Below are 21437 nucleotides of genomic sequence, written 5' to 3' on the forward strand. Positions count from 1 at the left end.
TTAATATATCGGTTTTGCCATATAGAGTTATTAGGATATCCTGCTAGTCTATTTGCTTTTTGTACTTCATCTCTCACTTCTTTATCCAGGTCTTCATAGCTGGAAATTGTAACTTCAAGGTATTTTATTTCCATTACTTGTTCAATTCTGATGCCATCAATTTTTATTTTACATCTGATTGGTTCTTTGCTGATTACTATTGTTTTTGTTTTGTGAGTTGAGATTTCGTATTAACTTCTTATGAAGAAATAGGAAGATGATAAAAAAACAGATGTAATCCAAAATATTGTCATTTTAAATGGAACTGGTCAGGCCACATAGGAAGGATGGAAGGCAGTCATTGGACGAAGCGAATTGTTGAATGAAGACCAAGAACAAATACGAGAAATAGAGGCATACCTCAAACCAGGTGGACTAATGACATCAAAGTAATGGCTGGTTAAGCGAATGGGGTCTAACATCACACCTGAGGGAGGCTTACATCCGATAATGGATGGAATAGCTGTTAATGATGGTGATTAACGTGTATTAGAGATTATTACTTCCCCGTTTTATCTTCTTTCAAAACAGTTACAAAACAGTCAAACCTGTTAAATCAAATCAAATCAGATTAACTTTAATGTTCTAAACCAAGCTCTACGTTACCACAATGTTTTAAACATTCCTTTCCATAGAACAATAAATGGTATTCACACCCCATTGGATATTGGATAGATACATGGGGCTATTAAATGATTTCGATTATATTTTTAATATAACTTTAACTAGGTTAAAAAGATTTATTGCTTTGTGATATATTACATATTTTGGTATTGTTGAGTTTTGTTCTTATTACATTTTGTATGTTTTTAGTATGGTATTTAGTGAACTCTTTTAATGTAACTTTTGTTATTGATTTTATACTATAGGTAATTTATGTTTTGAAACCTAACTGATATTGTAATTTAACTGTTAATGGGCTTATCCCGTATTTTAAATAAAAAACTATGTACTTGTTCAAAATTTTCATAAATGTTTAAATTGTTCGTAAATAAGCACATCGTAGATTCAAATATTTTGTGAACCCCTCTTTAAAACGATTAGGAAAACTAATATGTTGTAAATTTTTTTCTTTATTATTTATAAAATAAGCTGCATTATCAATTCTTGGAGTCTAGATTCGTGGTAATAATTTGTATATAAAAACAACACGATAAATATTTTGGTCAAGTTACGTCATTTAACGCTGATATTCTTCATTGAAGAATTTTATAAATTGTAATTTGTAGTAATATATCGTTTTCTAATACAGGATGTTACATATATTTTCTTGAAATAATTAAATCACGGCAAAGAATTGTAATTCTCCAAAGTATATATTTTCTGAAGAATCGTGTAGTAAAATATCGGAATGGCATCACAATTTTAGTCATATTATTTATTATTAATCAATGGTGATATTTTACCGAATTCTTTGATTAAGTTTGCATACAGTAGAATAAAACAAAATGCATACAAAACCACTGGATATTGGATGGCAACCAAAAATGGGTTTTTTGGACTAATAAGTCTTATCATTAGAGTTAGAATCAGTACAATTAATCTAGGTAAGCATTACTACAGGAGCAATATTACCATCTTGTGGTATTATCACTAGTTTGAAGCTCTGGAAAGTTTGGTATTGTAGTATAGAGAAAAATAAAAATGCTACAAAGTTACAGTGAATCATTTACTTACACGTTTCTTTTATTTCAGAAAGCTCCATCTACTATCCGCTTCTTCAACCGAACCGAATTCTACTCTCTCCATGGAGACGACACCACAGTGGCCGTGGAATGTACCTGCGCCAGAGTCAAATACATGGGCATGGAGCCCCAGCTCAGCTACGTCACACTCAGCAAGGGTCAGTTCGAGATATTTCTGAGAGAACTGTTGTTAGTAAGACAGTACAGGGTTGAAGTGTATGTCAAAAAGGCCACCAAAAGCAATCAGTGGTCTTTGGAGTATAAGGGCTCTCCTGGTAATCTGAGTCAGTTCGAGGATCTGTTGTTTGAAAACACGTCCATCAAGTTCAATAATGCTGTTATGTGTTTGAAGGTTTTCGCCAATAGGGTAAGATTTATGTAAATTATAGAAAATGCATATTAGTAATATATTAGTAATATATTATTAGTAATATTAAAGTACACCTCTTAGGCCCGGTTTCACCAACAACAAATAAATCAATGAATAGTTGTTATTCGTCGAATAAAATCTATTAGACGTTTATATTTTGATTTTGTTCCAATATAATTTTGATAATTTAAAGTTAAACTGACGAATTTAAGGCAATATTAATAGATATTACAATTTATAGGCATTTACGGCAAGATTTACATGCCAATTTATTCGAAAGGTTAATTTTGATTTCATAAATAAATAAAATAAGCCTTATTTGACGTTAGTAAAATGGAGAAATGCCATTTTACTGGTCGAATAACTTTATTCATAGAATAAACTACTATTCATAGAAACCGGCCATAAGTCAATCCAATGTGTTTATGCTTTAGTATATTACATCTGGATTTACATAATTTCCTATTTGTAAATTGGCACGGTCATAATAATTGTTTAATGTCCACAAAAGCATATGACACGATTCCTTTTTGATGTTGCTTTATACAATAAAGCAACATCAAAAATCAAACTAATCAACACTTTCTCAGAAAAACGGTCCAGTAACAAAAGAATTAAGACAAGGATGCTGGCTCTCTCCAATACTATTTAAGATCTATTTAAATGAAGCACTAAAACACTGGAGAAGATCTTGTTCAGGGATGGGGATCCAACTTGACAACGATACAACATGGTATAGTCTACATCTACATTTTGAGGACGACCAAGTCGTAGTAGCAGCATATAAGAAAGATTTAGAATTAATGGCGAAACGGCTATTTCAAACATATGAAGAGTGGGGCCTTTCTGTAAATAGAAACAAAACACAATACTTATGCATCGGGAATGAAGTAGAGACCTAATAGTTAACGAACATGAAACAATCAAGAACTGTGACGAATATATAGATATATTTGGGAACAACAATCAAGAAGAGTGAGCGCACCGAAAAAGAGATAGAGCAAAAGAACATGAAAGGAAAAAGGGTGATTGGATGCCTAAACCCGATGCTATGGTCAAAAGAACTATCTAATCACAGAAAACATCTCATCTTTAACTTTTTAAAAGTATAGTGCTCTATGGATGCAAAACATGGTAACTTATTAAATCCCTGTAACGACGGCGACGAGTACTTGCATTGGAAATGGACTTCTGGAGAAGATCGACTAGAAAATCAAGGCTTGAAAGAATACAAAATGACCAAATTAGAAATATAATGGGAGTCAAGTCAACCATCAGACGAAATTCAAAGGAGACAATTGATCTGGTATGGTCATGTAGAAATAATGGACGACGACAGGCTGCCAAATCAAATTTTAAAATGGACGCCAAGAGAAAGAAGGAAGAGAGGAAGGCCGAAATGGCGAATGGAACGACCGACGAAGCTGGAAACTGGGAACCGGAAGGCGAAGAACGCTATAAATAACCAGGATAATAATAATAAAATGTTTCCCGAGACAGAAGGTTTCTTACTTGCCATTCAGGATCAGGTTATTCCAACCAGAAATTACCTGAAGTACATTGTGAAAGATCCTCAGGCCCAAAACGACAAATGCCGATATGGACGTCAAGCCCAAGAATCCATCCAACATCTTACTGGGGGCTGCCAGGCGTTTGTCGGAACTGATTATAAAGAACGCCACGACTCAGTAGGAAAGATTCTCCACCAAGAACTAGCTAGCAAACTTGGACTTCTCCAAACCGACCATCTTCCTTATTATCAATACGTCCCTGATAGAATGCTTGAAAACGACAACTACAAGCTATACTGGGATCGCACTGTGCTCACAGACCAAACAGTGGCACACAACAGACCGGATCTCATACTAGTTAATAAACTTACTAGGCAAGCAACATTAATAGAGGTGGCAATACCTAACAACAATAATCTGCGTGTTAAGCACAACGAAAAGATCGCCAAGTATAGAGATCTTGAAATACAAATAAGGAGACAATGGAGAATGGAAAGTACCCAGACAATGCCTATTATTCTTTCTACTACTGGAGTCATTCCAAAGAACCTCATAGAAAACATCAAAAAGCTGGGTCTAAATGAACATCTTTGCCAGACTATGCAGAAAGCGTGCTACTATCGACCTCCAGATGCGTGCGAAAATTTTTGGGGGATACTCCGGCGTACCAAGTCACCTAGGGCTCGATAACACGGAAAGAGTCCCACCAGAGCTCAATCCTTTTGATAGCCTAGGTATCTGGGATGGGTGAATTTTTCCCTTAGAGGGAGTGCGGGCCGTATGGCTAAATCTGGATAAAAAACATAATCGTTTTCAACTTCAGAGGATCACTTGTCCTTAAAAGCACAAAAACTTTTTAAATATCAAATTTCAAAGGGCATTTTTGTGTAGGAAGTGTAAGATGACAGTCCACAGTACGGCTAGTATAATTTATTACTATCCGTATTAGTCTAAATTAACCCTCCGTTAGTCGCTAGGATAAACGGAGCATCAAGAGTCGCTACGGTGTCAGAGACCGACAATTAAAAAAAAATAGTTATTGCAATAAAATTTATACAAATATTTTATATTGTGTATAGGAATGACTGAAAAATATTTTTGAAAATGTTTTATTGAAAAACAACAGATATAAAATGAAAAACCCTAGTATAAGAATATACATATTGTTATTTGTATTATAAAAATATTCGCTAGGAACCATCTCCCATAATTCCAACAAACGTTTTTGTTCGGCTTCAAAGGACATCTATAAATAACATTTGACCAAAACTTACCTATAAAATGCAATAATAAGATGCTAAATCTTTACCTGAACTGCAAGTTATGCCAATAAAGTAATAACCACACCGTTAGTCGCTACGGAGTCTTGCACCGAAAATAGCTATAAAACTCGCACAACTCTACCCAAGTAGGTAAGAATGTATACTAACACGTGGTTAGTCGACAGGAAGAGGTACAGAAAGTGGCGATAGAAAAAAACAGTTATTTTGTAAATCCTGAATGAATAATTCTGTCGTCGGTGTGTGACACCGATAGCGACTAACGGAGGGTTAAAAAGGAATACAGTTAAGCGCGATAGAATCGTGCTTTAGCCGTCCTGATGTCGATCGAAGCGCGCCACCGAATACCAACGAGCTTCGATGCTGAATTTCTACCCGCCAATTGACATAAATATGTATTTCAACAAAAGGGGTCAGTGTTTTCTTTGTACTGAAGATAATTTATGAATTGCCAAATTGTTTTTTTCATATTTCATATTTACAATTCTATGTTTCACTTCTCGCGATTTAAATTAATTAACCACCTAATTTTATTACGTCCAACTTTAAACATTCATGTTTAAAATTTAAAAATTTAGTACTTATCTCTTTATATTTTTTAGTTATTGGCGGTAGCTTGTATCAACATTTCCGAATGTAAGTTTGAAGTTTGCGAATTAACCGATAACGATACGTTCTCCGAATTGGAAAGTTTAACTGCTCAAATCGGACCCAAGGAATGTATTTTGCCTACAGGATCAACGCCCGATCTCGTCACGATAAAGAAACTTTTGGAACGAACTGGTAAGTGTACTTAATTCATACATTTTCTTTATTTTCGAAAATACAGTAGAATCCCGATTATCCTTGCGCGGATTATCCGGGTTGCGGATTATCCGAACTGCGGATTATCGTACTGAGTATTATCCGGGCTGCGGATTATCCGTGCTATGATTTTCCATTATTAAAATTGCATTTTTGAGGTTTTATCGAAAACTCTATACGCCGTGAGGGAGCTTTTCAGCTGCTTTTCATTCCGAAATCTAATTTGCTATATTCTTTTTCCAAAATGGCAATAGCCACTGTAAAGCGCAAAGAAATATTTTAACGATTGAACAAAAGCTAGGGATTTTAAATAGAAGTGAAAAGATTGAACCTGCCGCATCATTGTTCCACATCTATGAAGTTGGCAAGCAAACAATACGACATATTATCAATAAATACATACATACAGTCGGAAAAATGAAAAATCATATCAATTAAAGACCCATGAAAGATCATATCAATCAGTTATTTTGTATTTGCTGTCTCTTTCTATAACAAACGTTTGTTATTTATAGAAAAAGACAGCAAATACAAAATAAGTGATTAATATGATCGTTCATGTGTAATCTTTCATTTTTCCGACTGTAGTTAATCTACAAAATTTTATATCTCAGTCTAACTTTTTTTAAAAGGCATCTGCACGTAAATCAATGAAAAGGTCGATTTTTTAACAATTCGATGACGCACATTCCAACCAATGTATGCGAAGAACCTTAGTTTCGATTCAAACTTTCAAACTGATTCATACGAAACTGAGTATCAAGTCGAAGAAAATGATGGAGCAGTATCAATCGAAAGAGTAACTAATCAGAATGAGAAAGCTACCAATATTATACTAGACTATTTTGAGCAGCGAGAACCTTCGGACCTTGTGGATATTTTGAACTTGCGCAGAATGCGTCAGAAGATTGAAATAATCGAAGACTTTTAACACAGGCCAAAGTGACTGTTTTATATCTAAACCCAATTTTGTAAATTCTTCTATGAGTTTGTTTATTATGTCTTGCAAGTCTTCGACAAGAACTACCCGATCATCGGTAAAGAGGACTGACTGTACATAAATGAATCTTTTCTATCAATATCCCCATTGGTCTACATTTTCTTAGCTACTTTTTTAAAGCCACAGAAATAAATTTTAAATAGAGGTGGAGAGAGATAGGATCCCTGTTTAAGACATTTTGTTTATACAAAAATCTGTTTAATTTCCAACTACCAACCGTTTAGTGATCTCTGTATAGTGCTTTGACGTCGTGTATGTATTTTTTACATTATTTATGTATTGTAATATGTGCCTACAAATAAAAAACAATAATCAATAAGTTTATCACATAATTAACCCAGGGGAATTCCGTCAAGTGACAAAATCCTTTGAGATTAATTTCTAATACATATACATATTTGAAATCCTTATAGATAACACTTTACAAAGACATATTATACTAATAAAGTTTCCTTTTACGATAGCAAAATCGATGAAATCGGGTGTTTTATTCACTGATGAATCGGGTCAGGTTGGTTGTCAAATTGGAGTCAAATTATTGTCGTTTAAGCTTTTAATAAGATACCTTCCGCGTGTTATTATCAATCTTGAACCCCATCTTGTATGTTTTTATTTTTCTTCATGTGAATTGTCCGTTCCGAACTTTGGTAATTAACATGGCCATTCTGACTTTCTTTACGGCAGATCTGAATAGTTCGGCAGATGACAATCCGAACCATTGCCTCAAGATTTGGAGCCACGAGTGTCTCTTCCTCTCCAGACCCTTCTGCTGTCTATTTTCCCTTGGATAATTAGCTGAAGTACTCTATATTTAGTGTGCTTCATAACGTGACCCATGTATTCCAAATTTCTTTTCTTTATAGTTATTTCTACCTCTCTCTCTCTCCTTATCTATCGGGTGTAGTACCTCCTCGTTTTCCACCTGCTCGGTCCATGATATACGTAATATACGTCGGTAAGCCCACTTCCTCTACTTTGTTCATTATTGTTGCCGTCATTTTCCACACCTCCATTGTATGTTTCGCATTAAAATAACCTGCAGCAATGAAGTGATGACCAAGCCCATTAAAATAGCTAGAGAAATGTTCATCACTAATTATTTTACCAGGGGGCGCAATACGAAACTGACATCGTTATGTGTCCCTTGCTGAGTTATACAGATATCGAGGTTGCCTGAATATTGATTTCACATACTTTATTTATTTCATAATGTTTTATGTTACTTCGAACGATTAACGCAGTTCCACCATGACCTTTTCCCATTGAACGTGACATAGGTGCAGAAATCTGGTATATTAAAAATGGCTCCTTACTTAGTTTTGTAAATGCCTTAATCTCCTCACTATAGTTTGTGAGGCCATTTGCATTTCAGTATCCAATTTTAATCGTCATTTATACTAACACAAATTATACCTACAATGTTAGAGATTTATTCATTCATTAAAAGATTACAATCCCTAGGGATTATAGCTAACGCCATTACTCCCCTATCATTTATAGCTTGCCGTGTGATTTTGCTGCTGCTGTTGTGACTCTTTTCCATTTCTTCCTCTCCTTGCACTAAACTTTCCATTCACTGAACTTTCCTTTCACATTCATTGCTCTTTTGTCTTTTTCTATATCATCTAGCCATCTTCTTCTAGGTCTCCCTCTACACCTGAGCCATAGTAGTGTCCAGTTAGTTATCCTTCTCAACATATCTGATTTTGAGTGTCTGTATATGTCCTATCCATTCTAAGCGGAGAGATTTTATGTATCTGACAATTTTGGCATTTGTTTTCATTCTTATTTCTCCTGTTCTTGTTATATAGTGACATATTAGAGCTAATTTGCAAAATATGTACGATAAATGAAACTAATCTAAACAACTATTGCCTGTATTGATTAAACTGATGATTAAAATGTTAAATAAAAATTTTCTTAATTTTAATTTTTTTGCGAATGTTAAACTAATTAAATATAATAGGGAACATATGGTAGTTTAGACCAAAATAAGGACCAGATGGTGATTTCGACCAATTACATTCCAAAATATCATTAGCGGTTTTAGACTCATGCTAAATTATATTAACGATAGAAAATATTAAATATTTATAAACTCTTAATTGAAGTGTACTTGAATCTTGAATGAATACAATGTGAAGCCCTGTATATTGTCTACATAACGCATAATTTAATAATAATTAATTAATTTCTTCTTTTGGATCGTTTAAATTTATAAAGAGTAAACGTAAATGTGATATTATGTGAATTGTGAATCGGTCATTTCAAAAACCACATAATATCCCATAGTACTAGTTTGAAAAAAATAAAAGAAAAACTGTTCAAACGCAATATATTGTTTGAAGGACCAATTCATAGGGCTTTTCATTCACAGTCATTTGTTTCGAGCTTCTGTGATATGTCGTATAATCTCTGTATATTAATATTATACAAAGATTATACAACATATGACAAAATCTCCGCTTGGAGAACCGCTTGGTGCTAACGGTACACAATATAAGTATGTGATGCTCTCTATCATACGTTTGTCATTTTTACCTAATACTTTTGTCATAAAACAACATACAAGTATATACTACTGTGATATACTGAGTTGGGATAAAGTTTGGAACCAAGCAAATATCTTTGAAACTATTTTTTTTTTCTTTGGAGTTGTATGACTACGGGCCCTTCAAAGCTCATTCGCCGATTCACCAATTTTGCTCATTTATGCAGTGGGAATACCACATCAGGCAAAAACACAGTTTTACTTATATATTGTAATAGATTTTAATTTCGGTCTTTACGTTAGTTAGTTTATAATTTGATTTTTATATTTTTAATATGTTCTATAAATAATTGCATTAATTCTGTATTATTAATTTGTGATAATATATATGTTAAATTTATTGGGTGTGTTATATCTTTACAACTGTATAATTTACTTATAAACATATTTATTTTTATTTGTATTAGAGGGCAATTTAAAATCATATGTTCAGCATCACCTATTTCTCCACATCGACAGTATGGATTGTCTCTTAAATGAATTTTATGTAGATATGTTGGAATCAATGCATGGTTAAATCTTAACCGGCATATTTGTCTCACTGCGTATTTTGGAAGAGTTGTCATTGCAACTTTGAAACTAAAAGAACCATATTTATGAAACTTTGCATGTAAATAAACGAGTACCATCTATACTGTAGCTGTAGACTAAATTTGTTGTTTACATGCACTGCATGACTTCTTTGAATTTAGTATAGTAGGTAACTGTTACTGAACTAATTGACAGAAATAAGTTGTATTAAAAATGGTTCATTTAAGTGAAAAAGATCGTATTGAAATATTAATGATAATCGGTTATGGTGAATTTTCATTTTTTTAAGGTGAATTTTCCAAATCGATGGATTGGACGTAGATGATTTATAGCGTGACCCGCTCGTTCTCCGTACCTCAACCCGTTACATTTTTTTCTTTGGGGTTATCTAAAATCACATGTTTACGTTAGGCGACCAACATGCTTGCAAGATTTGAGAGACAGAATAATAATTGATGAATGTGAACCAATACGACGAGAAATCTTGCAGAGTGACTCACGAATGTATTTATAGGCTTGCACGTTGTCAGGAGGTGAACGGCGGACATTTTCAACATTTGAAATTATTTTTTTAAATTTGTATTATCATTGGTCTAACGTAAATAAATTAACCTATTTTTGAAGTGAAAACTTCTTTAGGGACGTTGTGAGATTTTTGGATAGGGGAAAAAGCATTGAATTCGCGACCGTCATCGCGACCGTCATTGCTTATGTTACCGTCGTCGCTTATGTTATATATTATGTGCATGTATATATAAATTGTATAGAAGTATTTAAATTTAAAATAAATGTACACAACAGTAAATTATTAAAAATTTATAAATTTCCGTATAAAACTTTGATAAAAAAACCAAGAATCATAATTCCTAAATATACAGAATCAAATCATTTAAATAATATTTTAGTAAAATCTATACTGAGCGACTTTGTGGATTATACAGTAATTTACACAGATGGTTCTAAAAATCAAACAGGAATAGGATGTGCTATGTATGTGCAAAATACCCATCAACATAATAATTATAAATTATCTAGTATTAGTAGTATTTTTACAGCTGAGATTATAGCCATCGAAAAAGCTCTAGAATGGATCAAAGAGAATAATATTGAAAAAGCTGTGATAATAACAGACTCCAGATCTGCAATATATGCAATTCAAAACACTGATTTTAATTCATACAAATCAAAAATTTTATGTAATATAAAAAATAATTTGTCTAAAGTGGAAGTAGTATTTATATGGGCAAAAGGGCATGCCGGTATACTGGGTAATGAGAAAGTGAATGAGTTGGCCAAAGATGCAATAAAAAATGGTGAGATCCTAACTCAGATCTTATCGACAGATGCAATAAATGACGTCAAAGATAGAATAAATAAAATATGGAAAAAACAATGGAAAAATATTTCAAGCATATCAAAAAATTTATATTTTTCTTTACATCAAGAACTTCCTCCGCCACCTGAATACATATTTAAGTATAACCTGCCAAAGCAAGATATTTCTACTATCGTCAGATTAAAAACTCGACACGGAAAATATGAGGCACATCTGCACAAATTAGGAATAGTTAATTCATCAGTCTGTTTTTGTGATAATGTTTCGATTAGAGATTTGAACCATATTTTCTTTGAATGCAAAATTAACGAGAGATATATAAATCAATTATATTACAATTTACGACAAACACAAGTTCATTTTCCAATTAGTATAGAATATCTACTAAGTTGTCATAAAATGGAAATATTTAAATTACTCATAAACTACTTGAAAGAAACAAATATAGTCATTTGAGTCAGATAGGTGGGAATATAACAAAACTAATAAATTGAGGTAAAAATAAAATAAAAATCTGTGGCTAACGGACCCGCATCCAAGCCATTTTTCACACACACACACACACAAAATAAATGTAAAACCTATTTTAGGATGGCGAAAAAGGATTTATTTCGCGACCGTCATCTCTTCGGCGAAATAAATTTTGTACGTATAATTATTATGTGTATGTATACAGAGAGAGTCTGTAAAGTGGAATAAATTCAATATCTCAAATATTAATTGTTTTTTTGGAAAATGCTCAGACCCGTCGATTAGTATTTCAAATTGTCCTTTTTGACATTCAATAAAAATGTATACAGGGTGTCCCAATTTAGAGATATGACGTCATCGTCGATTTTCTTAAATGGCAACACTGTCATTTTGATAGCTAATTTGATAGGGTTTGTAAAGTTATACATAACTGCAAAATATCAAATTTTTATTCTCTACCATTTACAAGATAATAGAAAATAACAAAGTTATATCTGTAATTTGGAATATATTCAATAATTAAAATACTAACTGTTTTTTTGAAAAATACTCAGACCCGTCGATTAGTATATCAAATTGTCATTTTTGACATATAATAATAATGTATACAGGGTGTCCCAATTTAGAGATATGACGTCATCGTTGATTTTCTTAAATGGCAACACTATCATTTTGATAGCTATTTTGATAGTGTGTGTAAAGTTATACACATCTGAAAAATTTCAAAATTTTATTCCCTACCATTTACAAGATAATAAAAAATAAAGTTATGAAGAACAAGAAGTAATCAAATAATAATTGAATTTATTTATTTCAATTAAGCAAATGCTCATAACGTTGCCCATTGACAATTTGACAATAATTGAGGGCAACATTATGAGTTTTTGCTTAATTTATTGAAATAATTAAATTCAATTATTAGTTGATTACTTCTTTTTCATAACTTTGTTATTTTTTATTATCATCTAAATGGTAGAGAATACAAATTTGAAATTTTGCAGTTGTGTATAACTTTACACACCCTATCAAAATAGCTATCAAAATGACAGTGTTGCCATTTAAGAAAATCAACGATGACGTCATATCTCTAAATTGGGACACCCTGTATACATTATTATTATATGTCAAAAAGGACAATTTGATATACTAATCGACGGGTCTGAGCATTTTTCAAAAAAACAGTTAGTATTTTAATTATTGAATATATTCCAAATTACAGATATAACTTTGTTATTTTCTATTATCTTGTAAATGGTAGAGAATAAAAATTTGATATTTTGCAGTTATGTATAACTTTACAAACCCTATCAAATTAGCTATCAAAATGACAGTGTTGCCATTTAAGAAAATCGACGATGACGTCATATCTCTAAATTGGGACACCCTGTATACATTATTATTGTATGTCAAAAAGGACAATTTGAAATACTAATCGACGGGTCTGAGCATTTTCCAAAAAAACAATTAGTATTTGAGATATTGAATTTATTCCACTTTACAGACTCTCTCTGTATATAAATTGTGTAGAAGTATTTAAATTTAAAATAAATGTACAATCTATTTTGGGATGGGGAAAAAGGATTGATTTCGCGACCGTCATGTCATCGCGACCGTCATTGCTTCGACGAAATAAATTTTGTACGTACATTATTATAATCTACGTATAATAATAGTAATATTATCGAAGTGAAAACTTCTTTAGGGACGTTGTGCACTTTTTAGATGGGGAAAAAGTATTGAATTAGCGACCGTCATTGCTTCGACGAACTAATTTTTGAAGTGGAAACTGCTTTAGAGACGTCGTGCTCTTTTTAGATGGAAAAAAAGTATTGAATTAGCGACCGTCCTCGCGACCGTCATTGCTTCGACGAAATAATTTTTTGAAATGAAAACTTCTTTAGGGAAATTGTGCACTTTTTAGATGGGGAAAAAGTATTAAACTAGCTAACGTCATTGTTTCGACGAAATAAATTTGTGAAGTGAAAACTTTTTTAGGGACGTTTTGCACTTTTTAGATACGGAAAAAGTATTGTGTTTGCGACCGTCATCACTTTGCCGAACTAAATTTCGTACGTATTAGTCCAAGTACTGAACCTTAAAATAGGACAAAACCTCGCAATTTTTACAGAATAGATCGATTTGCTTGAAAATTTGAAAATAAGTAGTGGATAGTCCAAGGATCAAAATCTATATGAGACCTAAAGGCGCTTTTACCATGGGGGTGGTTGCCACCCCATCTCGGGGGTGGAAATTTTTTATTTTATTTTGACCACAAAATTTGGTTAAAAGATTCATTCTAAGCAAAAAACGTTCTATACATCTTTTTGATAAAATTAATAGTTTTTGATTTATCCGCTATCGAAAGTGTTAGCTTTATAGCGAAAAAATCAATGTTTTTAATCAGTTTTTTGCTAATAACTCAAAAAGTTTTCGTTTTATCAAAACACCTTTACTTAACAAAAATGTACCTTTTGAAAAAATAAACAAAACAGTTTTTTTATTTTCTTTAAGACCAATATTGATCGAGCTATACTTTATTATATGTTAGCTCTTCTTTGTCAAATGCTAAATATTGTAGTTTCAAACTGAAAAGACGGGAAAACTGTGCATTTTTCGAGGATAACTTGTTCAAACTAATTTAAAGTTTTTAAAAATATCTATCTACAGAAATAAAAAAGTCTCTAGCTCAAAAATTAAGTGACTTATTATGAAAAGAATGTCAGTCCCTATTTTTTTTCAGCGAAAAAGTGATCGGAAACTTCCCCGTAATTACCACCCTAATTAAAATTAATCATTGACCTTATTTGGATTTCTATATTTATGTATTGTTAATAGATTCTAGAGGTTTGACCGGCTTAGAATAATTAGTTTTTAAAAAAATGGAGTTAAAAGCGAATAACGATGTTTTGTAGTTTGGTAAAAAATGCTTTTTCTTCAAAAGAGAAAGATTAGCATCGTAGATATAAAAAAATATGTAAATCTTAACTTGTCGCTTATTTAATTTCCAAGAAAGGAATTAGTAAGAATTTTTTCTATGGCAAAAACTGAGTGAGCTATTGACAATTAAAACTTGTAATAACATGCAAAACCACCTATACCAACCCTTTTACAATCACCTCTTTTTGCGTCTGAGTATTTTAAAAGGATTTAATATTAATAGCCTTATAGATCTTGTAGAAACCTACAAAATTATTTTTTACCAAACTTTCCATGATAAAAAGTAAAAAAGTACGGTTAAAAAATCAATATATTTTTTTGAAAAAAAAAAAGAGAAATCCAACTGGAAGCTTAATAATGTAAGTTAACGGTGTTTTTAGTCATTGCTCTTATTCATACTTCTTTATTTATGTATTAGTAATAGATTCCAGAAGTTTGACTGGCTTAGAATGATTAGTTTTTAAAAAACTGGAGTTAAAAGCGAATAACGAATTTTTGTAGTTTGGTAAAAAATTCAATTTTCTTCAGAATAGAAAGATTACCATTAGAGATACGAAAAAATGTTTAAATATGAAATTGTAGGTTATTTAATTGCCAAGAATTTGGGTTGAAAAAAAATTTCTACGGCAAAAATTTAGTGAATCGTAAATGAGTATAATATCAAAAAACATTGATTTCTGCGATATAAAACTAACATTTTCGATAGCGAATAAATCGAAAAATATTAATTTTATCAAAAAAATTTATAGAGCATTTTTTGCTTAAAATGAATGTTTTTATCGACTTTTGCGGTCAAAATATAATAAAAAATTTCCATCCCCAAGATGGGGTGGCAACCACCCCCATGGTAAAAGCGCCTTTCGGCGTCATATAGATTTTGATCATTGGATTATCCACTACTTATTCTCAAATTTTCAAGCAAGTCGAGCCATTCTGTAAAAATTGCGAGGTGAAAAGCTTCGGTTCCTGGACTATATATATTATTATGATTTGAAATGGTATATAAAAAAAAAGAATAGAGAAAAGGAAGAAGAAGAGAAATTTGTAAAATTATTTTATTGTTAGATTATAACTAGACTTACAGTTTAAATTTATTGTGTTGGTGCAGTGTAAAAGAGACTTTAGAAATTATATTTCGGTGCAGTGTAAAAGAGACTTTAGATGTATTTTTTGAAAGGGGTTTTCCTAATTATAGTATCGTTCGCGGTACCTGTTCCGTACTTGTCCAGGATTACTTCGCATGCGCACTTTAAAAAAGAGCGTTCTTTTTATTAGGCTTGTTCCAACTAGCGGTCAAACCAGTCAGAAACTATCAGCGAATAGTCGACCAATACGAGTAGAGGGGATAGCACTTATGACTGCATTATGTTCTCGCACTGGCCAACTGTTTGCTGACGATTTCTGACTAGTTTGACTGTTGGTTGGAACAGACCTATTAAAGTGCGCATGCGATTTTTAAAGTGCGCATGCGAAGTAATCCTGGACAAGTACGGAACAGGTACCGCGAACGATACTATAAGTAAATCAATATATATGTAAATACTATATGTAAATCAATAGATGTAAGAATAGTGTAGAATAGTAAAATGATATGTTGCATTATCAACCTACCATTTTCAAGGATTAATTTACCTTACCACGAAACAAGTCATTAAGTGGTATTAGGAGAAAGTTTAGGCCTTTTGTTTGTTGCAGGATTGGTAAATAAGTATGAAAAGTAGAAAGTTACCTAGTTGAATTTTGAGAATTTTGTAAAGTTTTGGAATTGGTTTTGAATGTGAAAGAAAGAATGATTTAATTGGTTCATCAAAAATTATGGAAGGGATGGAGAGACGAAAAATGATGTTTGAAGCGACGGGGAGATGATCTGCTGTGGGACTTTAGGAAAGGTAACACCGAATCGAAGAGAAGGTGCCGATAGTCTAATTATTTTAAACGGTGAAAGAAATTTGTATTGTGGTAATAAGTAGTGAAATTAAAAAGTGTTGAAAGCTATGAGTTGCAGTGTAAAAAAAGTTTGTCAGTATTTGTAAGTAGAAATCATTTACTATTCTTGGAGCGAAGCATAGCTAAGGAGAATTTTGGCCCAGCAAGAGCAATAAATATTGATTGGGAGTTTGTCTAGATTTTGGCTTTTATGAGCAGAACCAGAGAAGGAGTTTGTTTTGATAGAGAACTGTCTGCAGTTTTTGTTTTTACAGCAGAACCAGTGAAGGAGTTTGTTTGATAAGGAAATTAAAGCACATTATTTTAAAAGGTACAGGGAAAAATTATGGAAAATAGACATTGAAGAACTAAATTTATTTTGAAAATTTGTTAATTGTATAATATGCAACAGGTTGCTTTAGGGAAACGTTTTTATTTATAAGGTAATTCCATGTATGAAAATCTACAAGGTATTTGATCATTATATTTTATTTTATTTCACAAATTGATTTCTTTTTATTTTACTTCGACTCCTCTTTTTCCTTAAACACTATTGACAGGAAAGGTATTTTGTGAACTCAATTAAGAACCCTGAGATAAGAAAAGCATATATTTATTAATCTGGCGTCTGAAATAAAATTTATTAAATAATCTTTTTGCTTGAATTTGCTAATTGCATCATAATTAATTTGTTTATTGTTTTATCTAATTTCAAAAATTACAATATCATATTAATATATTATGTATATGTATACATAAATAGCATAGAACGTACGCAACGCGTATATAATATAGGTATAGCACTTCTTTTTGGATGGGGCAAAAGCATTGAGCTCGTAATTTAGATACTATAAGAAGTTTTCACTTCTGTCGGCACTCCCATGAGTGCTTTAATTTTTTTTTACTGTAAACAGATTTATTTCTTGTTTTAATAGCTTTTTCTTCCAAACTTGGTATGTATGAATCAAAAATAACAAGTTTTTTAAAATCTCCAAAAATATACAGGGTGTCCCATTTAAAGTAAATAAGTTAAGGGTATTTTCTGTCAAATCGGAAGGGGAGTAGTAACAAAAAATATGGTATCAGATGCCTTTTGCGTCACTGTACTTGCATGCAAAGTTTCATAAATATTGGTCTTTTCGTTTCAAAGATATTTGCTTGGTTCCATACTTTATCCCAACTCTGTACAAGCCCTTCTTTACAAAAGAGATTCACTGTTTTCAGGAATTATGGTATCCCAAGTCAAGAATACAGATTTCACCGACGAAGATCTCGGACAAGACCTAAACCGTCTTTTGTACTTTGCCGAAGGCCAACAGAGAAATGCTTTCTCTTTCCACGAAACAAACCTTAAAAATGCCATGTGTTGTCTACAGGCGGGTATCAAATTTTTCGAGATCGGTCAAGATGAAAAGAATTTCAATCAGTTCAAGATTAGTACACTGGATACCAAAAGGTAAGTAAAAGATAGTCAATTTTTTTGTGTTCTATTGAGCTTATTTTTATCATCATTGGCTCCACAACAAATAGTGTGTCTTTGCCTCTTCTAAGATCAGCTTCCATTCCTTCAGCTTGAGAAGAGTTTTAAATATCAATATTTTCGTTCTTTTCGTTTGATGTTAAAAGTTTCTTTAATCCATAGTATGCTCTATTTCCTAGATATATACTTATGCTAATTTCTACGGTTAAAATATTACTATGGTTGATTTGTGAGCCTAGATTTCTGCTTATTTTATTTTCTTTAAATTTGTATTTGAAAGAAATCAAATAAGTATGTCTAAAAGGTACATTATATTCATATTTGTTTTAAATTTCTTGTATGGAAGTGACTCAGCGTCTAAATGAAGGAATGCTTATTCCATGGCTAATCTCATTTTACGATTTTTTTCAATGGCTCGTTAAAATACACACTACAAATTGTTATAGACATATTTTTTGTTTATAGGTTTGTTAGAATCGACAACGCAGCTCTATACGCTCTCAACGTGTTACCCAAACCCACACCTGGTACCACCAAGATCAGCAAATCAACAAAAACTTCGTGCCTAAAGGGACTTTTGGACTATTGTATCACCGCACAAGGGAGCAGGTTGCTGGAACAGTGGATAAAGCAACCTCTAAAGGATTATCTGGCTATTAATGAACGACTAGAAATTGTAGAGACGATTGCGAAGAATTCAGATGTCAGAACGCAGTTGACAAAAGATTGGCTACCTCGAGTAACTGATTTGATACCTTTGTCCAGAAAAGTTGCATCAAAAAAGGCGAGGCTTCAAGATTGCTACAAGGTAAAGTATTGAGTAATATCTTCAAGATCTCGATTATTTACTTGCTGTATTCATCTTGTAGGTATATCAAGTTGTGAGCACCGTGCCATCAATTATAAAAGTACTTAAAGAAACTAATAACAAGTTTGTAAAGGACATGCTGGTTGATCCGTTGGCAGAAATCATTTCAGAAATGGAAAATTATCAAAACATGATAGAACAGACACTAGATTTTAGTTTGGTTGAAAGAGCCGAGTTTCTTATAAGAAGTTCCTATGACGAAAGTTTAACAGGTAAGTTCGTTCTTTTTCATTAAAAATCATCTTTATGTAGAGCTTTTAAAACCACATAATAAATCTGTCAGCTTTAAAAACCAAGGTGATCAATGATATCAGAAAAGTTGTAAATTTGGCAACATTGCAAGCATCAAATTTAAAATCTCCGTATTGTAGAATAGGCATATCGCATAGGCAATGTATAATTCGAACCATCTATTTAAGAGCTGGTTAAGTGTTTCCAGACTTTTGGTCCATCATCATCATCATCATCATTATCAGTGGCGTTACAGCTCTTTATGAGCCAAAGATCAGAACTTCTTCAGAACAATCCTCCATTCGCCCCTGTCTCTGGAAACTCTTTCTCCATGCTCTAATTCTAATAGACTTGTAATCGTTCTTTAGATTGTCTTGGTAGCTAAGTCTCGATCTTCCTCTTGCTCGTTGTCGTATCGGCCCTCTTCGGTCAAAAACTTTTCAACACTACTTTAATATCAGAATTTCATTTACCACAGACTCTCTAATTTACTCTGCCATTGGTACAATTAAACCAAACACTCCTTTTAATTCATAGTAAATCAAATTTTCAACAGCACAGTTGGAATTACTTCAATTTGAATAGGAACATGTATAGATGGCTGCATAGATTCTGGCTATTTCTCATTATAAAAATCATTTCATACTTTACGTTCATCTTACATATTCATAGTTCAGAGAAATAAGGAAAAAAATAGCCTGTTGGTGACACAACCCCCTCCAGGCCGAAACCAAATTTTTTGAGTAATATGGACATCTATAATAATAACCTATATATTTCCTGCAGCCGATTTTGATGATTGTTATTAACAAATGAAGATCAAAAAACGGTAAATTTTCGCTTTTTTCGTCTATTACTAAGAAAATAGTCATTTTAAACAAATTTGAGAGTAAGAAGCTCATAAACGGTATAAAAAACTTCAATATGGCGTTTGCTTAATATGTCTATCCTTATTGGTTGCTTAGAAAATTGCAAAATAAATAATAATTTTGAGTTTTTATAAATATTTATAACTTATGTAAAAATTAACTTAGAACCTTCTTATTATACGGAATGCTGAGACTTATGGTGCTTAATTTATACCCTAAATTTCGAAGAAATTGGTCAAATAGTTTAAAAGTTATTTAATTTGTTTATCCCAAATTTATTTTTTTTTGCAACACTGTAAGTCAGAAAATAATGAAGCTACAGTAATACTTTGAATAGTTTATGGAAGAAGGAAATTTACAGTATTAATTTAATTAAAAAAAAATTACAAAAAATAATTATAAATATTGCAAAATTATTTTGCAAAAACATGTGAATTGAATAAATGGGGGGGCTAACTTTGTCACTAATTGTCCTAGGACAGTTGTTTTTCTTTCTAAATGTGTATAAAAATTCAGTCTTTCTAAATATGAAAAAATAATTTTTCTACAGGTAACGGTTAAGAAGTTATTCTAATTGTTTATAAGTAAGCAAAAAATCGACATGTTTTTTCAAAATAATTTTACACTGTTTAAAATTATTTTTTGTCATTTATTTTTAATAATGGTAATAGTATAAATGTTCTTCTTTCATAAACTGTCCGAAGTATGATTGTAGCCTCATAATTTTCTGACTTGTAGTGTTGCAAAAAAAAATGAATTTGGGATAAACAAATTAAATAACTTTTAAACTATTTGACCAATTGCTTTGAAATTTAAAATATAATTTAAGTACAAGAAATATCAGCATTCCGTGTAATAAGAAGGTTCTAAGTTAATTTTTACATAAGTTATGAATATTTTTAAAAACTCAAAATTTATGATTTATTTTGCAATTTTCTAAGCAACCAATAAGGATGGACATATTCAGCGAACGCCATATTGAAGTTTTTTATACGATTTATGAGTTTCTTACACTCAAATTTGTTTAAAGTGCTTAACTTTTTGGTAATATACGAAAAAAGCGAAAATTTAGGGTTTTTTGATCTTCATTTGTTTATAACTATGTATATCATCAAAATCGGCTGCAGGAAACATATAGGTTAATAATATAGATGTCCATACTACTCAAAAAATTTGGTTTCGGCCTGGAGGGGGATGTGTCACGAGAAAAATCTTATTTCTCTGGACTATCAAGGTACTTACTTAAATGTAATTATAGCCACAACTTTGTTGATGTTTGTTATTACTATGTAAATTTTCATTAAATATTTTACTAATACAGGGTAAATTCCACGTCACGTTGTCCATCTGTCTTTTGACACCTTTCAGAAACATCACTCATTTCGCATTCAGTTGCCATTAAGTCATTGAAATGTGATCAACTCAATTTGGATCCCACGTGTTGGGAAACCTGTATACCTTACCTTAGGGCATTATCCTGTTTGCCATGTGACCATCACAGGCCTTTTTCTTGAAGTATGCACTTTTAAGGCATCTATATTTTATGTA

At 31.9% G+C, this 21437-nt stretch overlaps 1 protein-coding gene across 4 annotated transcripts in view; it reads left to right on the forward strand.

The window, feature by feature from the left end:
* Positions 1-21437, forward strand: part of LOC114333354 (DNA mismatch repair protein Msh2) — a 140789-nt gene that overhangs the window by 93100 nt on the left and 26252 nt on the right. For 3 of the 4 annotated variants that reach the window (XM_028283215.2, XM_050643383.1, XM_050643385.1), the window contains 5 exons: positions 1735-2091; positions 5488-5668; positions 17666-17897; positions 18387-18729; positions 18791-19001. In XM_028283215.2, the coding sequence (XP_028139016.1) occupies positions 1735-2091; positions 5488-5668; positions 17666-17897; positions 18387-18729; positions 18791-19001 (1324 nt within the window). Of the gene's footprint in view, positions 1-1295; positions 1587-1734; positions 2092-5487; positions 5669-17665; positions 17898-18386; positions 18730-18790; positions 19002-21437 lie in introns of those variants that run through there. The other variant, XM_028283216.2, reaches the window with a different exon arrangement.

The sequence above is a fragment of the Diabrotica virgifera genome, chromosome 2 (assembly GCF_917563875.1).
Source record: "Diabrotica virgifera virgifera chromosome 2, PGI_DIABVI_V3a".
Lineage (NCBI taxonomy): Eukaryota > Metazoa > Arthropoda > Insecta > Coleoptera > Chrysomelidae > Diabrotica > Diabrotica virgifera.